The sequence below is a fragment of the Centrocercus urophasianus genome, unplaced genomic scaffold (genome assembly GCF_019232065.1).
Source record: "Centrocercus urophasianus isolate 14NV4802_14NV808 unplaced genomic scaffold, USGS_Curo_1.0 seq_10, whole genome shotgun sequence".
NCBI classification, from domain to species: domain Eukaryota; kingdom Metazoa; phylum Chordata; class Aves; order Galliformes; family Phasianidae; genus Centrocercus; species Centrocercus urophasianus.
The window spans coordinates 39,850,970-39,860,977 of NW_024884142.1; the positions used below are offsets into that span (position 1 = coordinate 39,850,970).

General features: G+C 37.8%; 1 protein-coding gene across 1 annotated transcript; it reads right to left on the minus strand.

Moving 5' to 3' along the window:
• Positions 1-2,971: 2,971 nt before the first annotated feature.
• On the minus strand, positions 2,972-8,522 carry HS3ST5 (heparan sulfate-glucosamine 3-sulfotransferase 5). The gene is made up of 2 exons (XM_042822668.1): positions 8,416-8,522; positions 2,972-4,155 (listed from the first exon to the last, which is right to left on the minus strand). The coding sequence occupies exons 1-2, from the start codon at positions 8,520-8,522 to the stop codon at positions 3,225-3,227; spliced, it is 1,038 nt and encodes a 345-aa protein (XP_042678602.1). The 3' UTR covers positions 2,972-3,224.
• Between the last annotated feature and the right edge of the window lie 1,486 nt (positions 8,523-10,008).

The window sequence follows — 10,008 nt, forward strand, 5'->3', positions numbered from 1 at the left end:
CTATCTATATACTGATTTCTGAAAATACAATTTTAAATTTATCTTTCATTTTCTTTTATGCTGCAAATTGTTGTTCTATAGAGTTTAAATAGCAGCTAGGACAATCTGATAAAAATGCGCAGAAATATTAGAAGTTTTAATCCAAACATTTATCAGAGCTATGAAGCCTGCAATTTTACAATACAGAAAATACAAATGGTGCAATGTATTTAGAGAACTTGAATGACATATGTTAGCAGCTGCAAATTCATATAACTGTGCATCACTGCAATCATACATTCAAGCTCTGATCATTCTTCCCAGAGTGAGCACTCGTGATCTGTCTGAATAGAAATGATTCACCCAGGATTTTGGAAGCAAAGCAAAAAGGCTGAAGTGAGTTATTCACAAATTGTTCCTGAAGAAGTAAATAACATAAGGTCAAAACTTTTCAAACCAGTTATGAATACCACAGCAAAATCCCCATTAATCTAGAAATGTGCTTTGGATGGTGTGTTGGATTGGTGTATTAAGAACCAGGTCTCATGTTTTTTTATTGCTAAGTAGTATCAAAAAGACTCAAGGACATTGCACTGAAGTCTCAGTGAAAGTTAATCAGCATCCTACTCTTAAAAGACTTAAAGGCTTAACACATTGCAGTGCCTCTGATCTCTCTTCCTTCCCCTGCTATTCCTGAATATTCCTCAGTGCTTTTTTTTTTTTTTTTTTTTTTTTTTGCATCAGATCTGCCAAAGATGATATCACCTACATTTCTTTGTGTATCTCCAAGATTGCCAATGAGAAGCTAGAGATCAATCCAGCTGACTCTCATGAGTAATCTTTACCTTTTAAACCAGTTGCTGTGATTTTTTTTTCTGGACTATGCAGGGAAATGTTCATTTCAGATGTGTATGTTAAGGTCTGAAATACCTTTGGCCTAACGCATCGCTTTCATTGCAAATATGTCTCAGCCCTTTACTGGAGCTTGTAGACAAGGCTACCTTAAGCTAAGTATCACAAAAACCATCTGGAATCTGACTTTTCAACTGAAGACTGTGGAAATTTTAAAATACGTAAAGTCTTCTCTTTGGGTGCTATTAGGCGAGTTAAATGCCTCAGACTCTATGTATGGACGTGGGCATGATAAATGGCTGTTGTGCAGGAAAACAGTGTGTAGTATTGTAGCTGCTGAGGAAAATTCCACATATGCTTTACCGTGTTGTATTGTCAAGACTCTGAATCAGCATGAAGAAAGGTCATGTTGCTCTCTGTACTAGCACATGTGATTAAAGAAACAGCAAGACAGGTAGCAATCTCTCACTAGAGATTCAAAAATCACTTATTTAGAAAACTGATGCTTCCAAATTGCTAAGCAAGTTAAACAGCCCACAGGGAAAACTTGTTTCTTATTATAATCTGTATTACTAACTACTCTACTGTTGTAGCTCATAATCTTCAGATTTCTGGATACCTTCCATAATTTGCATCCCTATCAATCTTTAGAGGCTGGTTTTCTTTTTCTCTCTCTTTTTTTTCCCTCTTAATTTAAAAAATATTTTATCCTGGTTTATCCTGGGCTCCATCAGAAAAGGGGTGGCCAGCAGAGACAGGGACAAGATTGTCCCTCTCTACTCTGCTCTTTTGAGGCCCCATCTGGAGTAATGTGTCCAGGTCTGCAGCCTCCAATACAAGAAAGTCGGGTAGCTGTTGGAGAGGGGCCAGAGGAGAGCTACAAAGATGATCAGGGGACTGGAGCACCTCCCCTATGAGGACAGGCTGAGGGAGCTGGACTTGTTCAGCCTGGAGAAAAGATGGCTGCGGAGTGACCTCATTGCAGCCTTTCAGTACCAAAGGGAGCCTACAAACAGGAGGGGAATCAACTCTTTGAAAGCATTAAAACACTTTCTGTACTAATTTCTTGTCTCTTACTGAATGAAAGCATGAGCTGAGGTATGTGTTTATGCCAATATTTACAAAGGTGTGGTTGTTTCTGAGCAGATGCATGGGTTGTCAGATAAAAGCAGAGGTATCAAAACAGTTAAACAGTTTTCCCTGACTTCTGGCTTCCTACGATGAAATCTCTGTAGCTCTTCTAATCTACTTTGTCTGTCTGTTGTTTTAGTTTTAATGGCTGCTCTGCTTTTCTGGTATACTTGATTACAGTAATATTTTAGAGTCATTCTTTAGCCTCATGGGTTGCTGAAATGAAATTAATTATTGCAAAGTGCTGTAACAGAACAGCAGTAATATTCTTTGAGCTGTGTATAACACCATATCCCCAGATGGTTGAGTTTTTTAATAAACTCATCTTCACCTCATATATCAGTTATCTCAACTGTTCAGAAACCAAGTTTCCATATGCAACTCTTGCACAAACATGACCATGATTTGTCCAGTCTAAGGAATTGTGTTTACATACATCAAAGAAACGTGAATAACGGTTGTGCATATAGGTAATTTTAATCCATTCCATTTTTAAATACCACAATAAATTTAATTTTCACAATAAATTAAATAGCCATATTCAGTTTACAAAATAGAATTACTTAGTGTGAAACCAGTATTTACAAACATTGTACACTATGTACACGATGTTTGTCTTTGTCAATACTCAATCAGAGAAGAAAAAGTTATTTGACTTTTTTTGACACATGATTGACATGCTACAAGTGACACCATGGTCCATACAATAAAACAATAGTGCAAACTCACCACAGGAACCCCGAACCAATGTTGTTTAATTAAATATTAATTTCAAATAATAAGAAAATAGTACTATCCACTCTCATTGTAAAAATTCAGTATGGTATTTAAAGTGTCAGTATTCCTTCAGCAATACACATACCAAATACAGCCTGAATATTATGCTTTCTTACAGCTTCACAGACTTTTGACATGAATTTGTATGACATAAACTAGCATTCTGCTTAGATCAATAAGTATGTCACATAAACACTTCAAGCAAGAGGAACACTGACTCTTTTAATGGTGTCTGACTTTATTTCCCTAAGTACCACTTTGTCCTTTATTAGTATATCTCAAAAGATGCAACTATGCTGATGGTAAATTAATGTTACTATTCCATAGAAAAAATTGATCCCACTGTATATTTGGTCACACACTGCATAAGTACACGTATGCATGAAAAATGTTACTTTGATACTATGTCTGTGAAAAGTGCATATTTTAGCAGAGACATTACTGCATGTCTCAGATGCATCTGAAAATGTTGTATGAAGTTTAGGTCAGGGCCAGTTAAATGTCCTCCCAGTGATCTGGTAAAATTTTTGATTAAAAGGATGAAAGAACTTGCGCAATTTGGTAATGACAGAGGCGTCCACCTCTGGATGAATGCGTCCCTTGCTACCTGCCAGGCACTTATTAAAGACAATGTTAAATCGCAAGCAATAAAACCCTCTGGTGGCATTGAAGTATAAATTGTACTGACTTATCCTTGGAGGAAGATTTAAGAACTTCTCGACCAGCTGGAGTTCCGGCAGTGGTTCTGTGATGAGCCGGTCTCCATCTACGATATGAAACTGCTCAATTGGGAAATATTTTAACCATCTCTCCAGGTGTTTTGTGTAGATGCTGGTTCTTACTGCCTTATACTTAGTGTTCACTTCACAGGTATTAGGATCAATAGCCAGCTTTTCAAATTTGTAGTAAGTTTTGTTCTTTCTTTCCTTGCCTTCCAGCACCTGAGTGTAATCAGAAATAGCTCTTGTGGTGGGTTCCCTGACAATGATCAATAATTTGATAGACGAGTTCATTTTGTAAATCCTTTCAGGTACTTCCTCAGTGATAAAATAAGCAGGGCTTTTCTCAATTGTTATTTGATGAGGGTAAGAAAAAGGCATTTTTTTCCGGTACCACTCAATCCCCTTGGCATAGTTCTCATCGTTGTCAAAGAAATGAATCTCTTGAGAAGCTTTGACCACTGCAGGGTGAAGATTCAACATCTCTAACAGTGCACGTGTGCCTCCTTTCCGCACCCCAATGATGATGGCCTTGGGAAGCTGCTGAACCAGATTGTGCAGTCGTATTTGCTCCTTTGTAGCATTGCCCTTACGGAACTCGTGGAGTAGCCCTCGCTTGAACTGCAGAGCTCGCAGCGGGATTTCATCCTGGCTGCGGGGTCCGAATCGACCGTCGATGGGGCAGAGGGGCTGCAGTCTGCAATCAGTGGAAAAGATATTTGTAAACAGAGGGCAGCTCTTAAGGTAAGCTCACAATGCTCACAGAAAACTTTCGCAACATGGTGTCTTTCAACTTGTATTTTATTCTGTCAGATATTAGTAATTAGTGTAAACTGTTTATTTATTCTGTTATTTCACTATGTTCTGGCTGAGTACCCCCTTCCTCTACTGCTCTACTCAAAGGAACGCTTATTACTGTTCTTTGAACTTCTTGAACCTTATCTCACCTTTCACATTACTGATTGCTTTGAGATTACTTCAGAAGCTTTTAAAGCATTCTAAGATGAGTTTTATTTGGCCATTATGATCTGAAAATCTAGTTCATCTAACTCCTATCTTTCCAACACTAGCTCTATTCTAGCTTGAGTTATTTCCTGTTACTACCCATTGTGTTGACTTTAGTAACTGCTGATCCAGGCTTAGCTCTTTTAGTGAAGAGGAGCAAAAGGGATTAAAAATAGTTTCCAAGGCATCGCCCCTCAATATTTTCCATCCTATTTAGCGTATACCCAGTATAATTCCTGGGCAGAATCAGAAAGACCAGGGTTCTGAAACAGACATGATCGGCAGAGGCACAGGAAGGGCAGTAAGACAAATGTTCGAAAATACATTTATTACATCATTACAGCTATAGTTTTCTTATCATTACTTGTGTTTGTGTTTCTTCTCACCGAACAACCGTTTGTACTTTAATTTTTTACATTGCTCCTGCATGATGTTTGCATAATTCTTTTGTATTTACCCTTCAATTATTTCATACATTTTCTACTATTCCAATTCTTCCTTCTCATATTTCATGTCAATGAATGGAAGAAGTGATTCAGATAGAGAAGCGTTTAAATTTTGCTACAAAAGAGCCCTTAATAAGCCCTCACTTTCACTCCCAAACAGTGCTTTGGTCATTAAACAAGCCAGTGTTACACTGAAGATGAAACAGGTATGTAGAGAGAGTTTCCAAAGCCCAACAGAAAAAAATATCAATAAATTTGCAGAGCCATGATCTCCAAAATTAAAAATATGTAAGAACAAAGGTTGCCTAGGCAATTTTAATATGAGCTTGCTGTGCATGTATATTATGATACTGTTTTTAAATTACATGACCACATGCTATTATTTTTCACAGGACCCCTGCCTCAGCCGGCATACCAGATGGGCAATGCTCATTAATAGCTGTTTAGGTATTCAGTATTTATTCTGTTTGCTCAGTATGTGGCCCCTCATTCATTTACTGTATATTATTCAAACCTGCTTTCAGGACAGAATCATTTATTTCTTTTTGGCTCTTCCATCCATCACTGCCTGTTGGAGTCTCTAATTTGACACTGATGCTATGACAATGGATGGCTGGGACCAAGTAAAAAGGTTAGCCCCCCTGGCTGACCCAATAACTGTTTCCTTCACTATCTAAATGCTGTGATATACTATGTCCAGACAGATCTGAAGAAACATCCAAGATGAGTTTGCTGGGTTTAAATGAGCTTTATTTAAGTTCTACACACCAATGACAAAGTGTTTGGAGAAGTGAGTCCCTGTTGTCATTTCTTTTCTCAAGTTTCCACTCTTTTCTCTTTGCTTTTTGCTGCCTACCAAATAAGAGCCTGATTTGGTCACAAAAATTGTATTATTGCAACTTTTACTCCAACTTGGCAATAAAAAGGGAACCAAATAAACCAACCAAAGCAACAAACAAAAGATCTGAAAACAGTATCTTAACTTGACAGTGGTATAACTTAGTCAGGCTATGGTGGGACTGTTAAGAGTCATTCTGCAGTAAGGAGGTGACAGTTGCAAGCATAAAAAACAGAAGTTGCAAGCGTAAAAAACAGAAACTACAATCCATCTCTCTGTTCTTCTCTTCCCTCTCCTTCTGTGTATTTGCTATTTGTTTTCAAGCAAAAATGTTCCACAACAGCAGTTCCAGACGTATCTCAACTAATTTTATCTCTTTTCCTCAAAAAGATAGCACTGCCTTCAGTATAACACAACAGCTTGTCAAACAGGGTTGTTTCCTTTAAAAGTAAACAAATACTCAAGATATCCTCTAGCCTAAGAGAAGGATTGGATGTTCTTAAAAGTCCTTCCTCAACACTTTGCATTCCTTTACCCTTTCCCCTTTCTTCTCCTCTCCTCTCCAAACAATAAAAAGTCCTATAAAAGATCTTGGCTATCTTAAGATTAAACAGGCTGTCACATCTTGGTAGCTGAATCCTGAGATGCAGCTATTTACTATGTTAATATTTTTGCTTTTCTGAGTCTTCTTCTTGAAAAAAATCCAGTGTAGAGCAGTTCATCTCAGAAAAATGTTTCTGCCAAGTAGTTAAACAGCTAAAAGACGCCTGGGTAATCTTAACAACAAGTAGTGATGCTGCAAGCAATTTCTCTTCTGATCCAGAATAGCTGCTAATTTGTTTCCAAAGCAGATCTCACAGTGATAAAATGTTACAAGCCTGGTTCCAGGAGTTCAAAACATTAAAATTGGGTATGGAGGCTCCCCATAATTCCAATGAGAATGTTAAACATCTTGAAGACTCACACAAATTTTCTCAGAATTTTCATGGACGAACTTTGGTTGAGCTTCTACACATGAAATAGCTCTGCTCATTTGTGCTCTGAAGGACAGGGGCCTCCTCTGGAGGGAGGTACTCAGCTTATCAGACTTTGTGACTCAGTGAATCAGATAAGCTATTGCTAATTTCCTAAGGGAACTCAGTTCCTGAGACATCTGCAATGAGAAACTCCCAGCTCTCTCTCAAGTGTAGCTTGGGTCATACTGTGGCAGAATATTTCCAGTCTGCTCATCTGTCTCAAGATTTCTATGCATTCTTTCCCTCTTTTTCTCCTGAGTCCAAATAAAGGGCTTCTTTTTGGCAGTGTGGTATTTTACACATTGGATAATGGAAAAAAATGAAACAGGATTTTACTTCCAGTGGCAACATTATATATGAAAACAGTGGAATTCAGTGCCTCAGGAGGTCAATGAGTCAAATATTGTGGCAAGATAATTTTATGGCCAACAGTAAATTCTGAAGATGTGCAAGCATAGATAATAGCATAAGGTTAATTAGATTTTATGCCTCCCTTCATAAACATGCTGTTTCAGGGACTAATAAGGAATTTTGTGTCCATTTCCAGAATCTAGTCACAGTGAAGTTTTCACCTCTAAAGTATCAGAGATGCTTTGACCACTGGGGGAAGAAAGTTATAAATCTTGGGGCCTAATTTGCAATCCATTTAGTCCCAGTTGACAACATGATCTCCCTCTTCTTCTGAAACTGGGTTATACAGTTGAAGAAGGCAGCCATTGACCTGAGATGCAGTACAGTGGATATTGTATATTGTAGTGTCAGAGCTTTGAACTCAACTAATATTTTCCACCATTTAAAAGAAGTCCATTAAAGCAACGTTAGCACTCAAAAGCTATTTACCAGCTTCTGGAAATCCCGAGGTCTTCATTCATTCTTTCAAAACAATCTTTTCTACTCTGTCTTTCTATAATGCCTATCAGAGCAGTCCTAGACCACTGTGAAGGTGGCAGAAAAAGCATGGTCATTGTGAGTAGCACCACTGTCACACTGTCAATAACCAATCAAAAATCAGTCTGGCCAAAAGTGTCAAATACTTTTTGATTTCCTCTCCTGTATTTTCTATTGCTCCCCAGGAAATCACTTGCAGAGACAACCTTTTTATTTGGCACTTTCAACTCCAGAAAATACTGGCTAATTAATGCAGTTAAAAAATTCTCAAGCCCTGCAGCAATCTTTCAAATGAAATAGTATTTAAAACTTGACGAGCTACTCTGCAGACTCATACTTAATTTTAACTGCCACTGTAGCACATTAATTGCTTGCTCATAAATTTAGGAAGATGATGTATAAATATATCAAAACTGTTCTGCTGAAAGTAGAGGTCAACACACAGATGCGCAGAGACAAAAAAATGAGCTATTCTAATGATATTTTTACTGGACGTTTTTTTACCTCTTCTCTGAAAATAAGTGTCAGTCTGCTTAGAATACAAATGGGCAGACTGAAGTACTTTGACAGGGATGACCTGCAACTTTGTTTTCCTATTCTGCAGAGGGAAGGAAACAATTATGAAAATCAGTAGTAGAGTGGTTGGTCTTTCATGAATACATGAATAGAAGCTAAAAAATCAGAAAAGAAATAGATCCTCTAAAGAAAAGCTCATGCAATCTGCGTTCATTTGCAATTAAGAGAGTGGCTAGTGAACAACTTACCTATCCAAGCTCCCAACTCTGGCAACTAGATATAGGAGACTTCCTATAGCAAGGCTGCCTAGCACAAAGAGCTTCTGTCTCAGCAACACCTGCTGTTTGAATAGCATGGCCCTCCATCAATCTTCAGGACTTCTTCAGTCTGCAGAGAGAAGAACATATAAAGCTCTCATCAGTAAGCAATATGCAGTGTAATGTTTAGTAACAGGCCTTCCATTAGTTGCAGGTCTTGTGACCACGGTGTGTAGGACCTGCTCACCGTGTTTCTATTATATCGTTAGTGAATGAGCTGGACAGAAATCAGTTTATTTCCCGGTCTGTGCCAGCAAGCTTCTGGTGGCAGATCTGTGAAGTGTGCAGCTGGGATGGACACAAGGACATTTTTTTAACAGTAGTACAAAGTTAAATGTGTGATGCGTCTTATCAGGTCTCTTTGTGTGTCAATTTAGGCTGTTCTGCGGAAAATTCCTTAAACACCACATCTGACTGATGCCAGCACTGGCTTTTATTTCAAGGCCTGATGCAAACTTGAGCTGAGCATACCCATACTCATCTTCAAATTGCAGCAGCAAGCATGGACTTACATTTCCTTTTATGATATGTGCCAGAGACCACTAAATTGATATGGTTTTCTTGAGAGAGTAAATTTTCTTCATAATATCTCATAGAGTGATATGCTTTGAATTTTTGATAAAAACAATCCTGTTAACACACTGATGTTTTGACTGTTGCAGAGCAGTGCTTACACTAAGGACTATCCAGCTTCTTGATACAGCAGAAAAACACCTCAGAAAAACAGTATGAAGCTGCAGTCAGTTTCCTTCCTGAGAAAAGAAGAGTATACCTTTTATAAACAAAAGACATGAATTTTTGAGTTGTGAGGAAGAGTTCAGATGGTGGGCCAGGGTAGATCTGCAGCTCACCAGTCTTTCCTTCCCAGCAACGATCTTTCCACATTAGAGTAGCTGTCATTATTCCCCACTGAATTTCTATTTTCTCTTTTATCCCTAAGCCTGCTATTGCCTTTGTAAGTCCAGCTCATCACCTCTACCTTGCAGCACTGAAGACTTGAGTCTGGCTGAGTCTGTGACACTTCTGGTGTGCTAGTAGCTAAAGTAACTCTTTATACAGCCAGGTCATGGCTGTATACGTACAGAACAATATGCTTCTCACTAGATACATGAAGCTCCATAATAAGAATTTTTAGGTAAGATCCTTATTACAACAAGAATTGTATAAAACAGTAAAAGGAATTTGCAGTGTAAATATTAAGAAAGAATATGTATCATACTTTAAAAATAAATGAAGAACAAAGGTAGAGAGAGATTAAGTGATTTGTTTAAGGTCACAGAGAAAATCTATGGGACTAGTGGGATTCAATTTGATACATCTATGTTCCTGTCTAGTGCCGTAATTATGTGATAAACTTTTATCTTTTTTTTTTTTAGTATATTTTTAACTGAATCTTATTGTTTAAGAAAAATGCTGATACACAGCTGCTGTTTATTCTCTTAATTAATTAATTAAAAAAGAAGGTGGGAAAGAAATCATAATGACAGTTCATAGTTTTTCAGGTTAAAATCCTTCAGTGCTTCT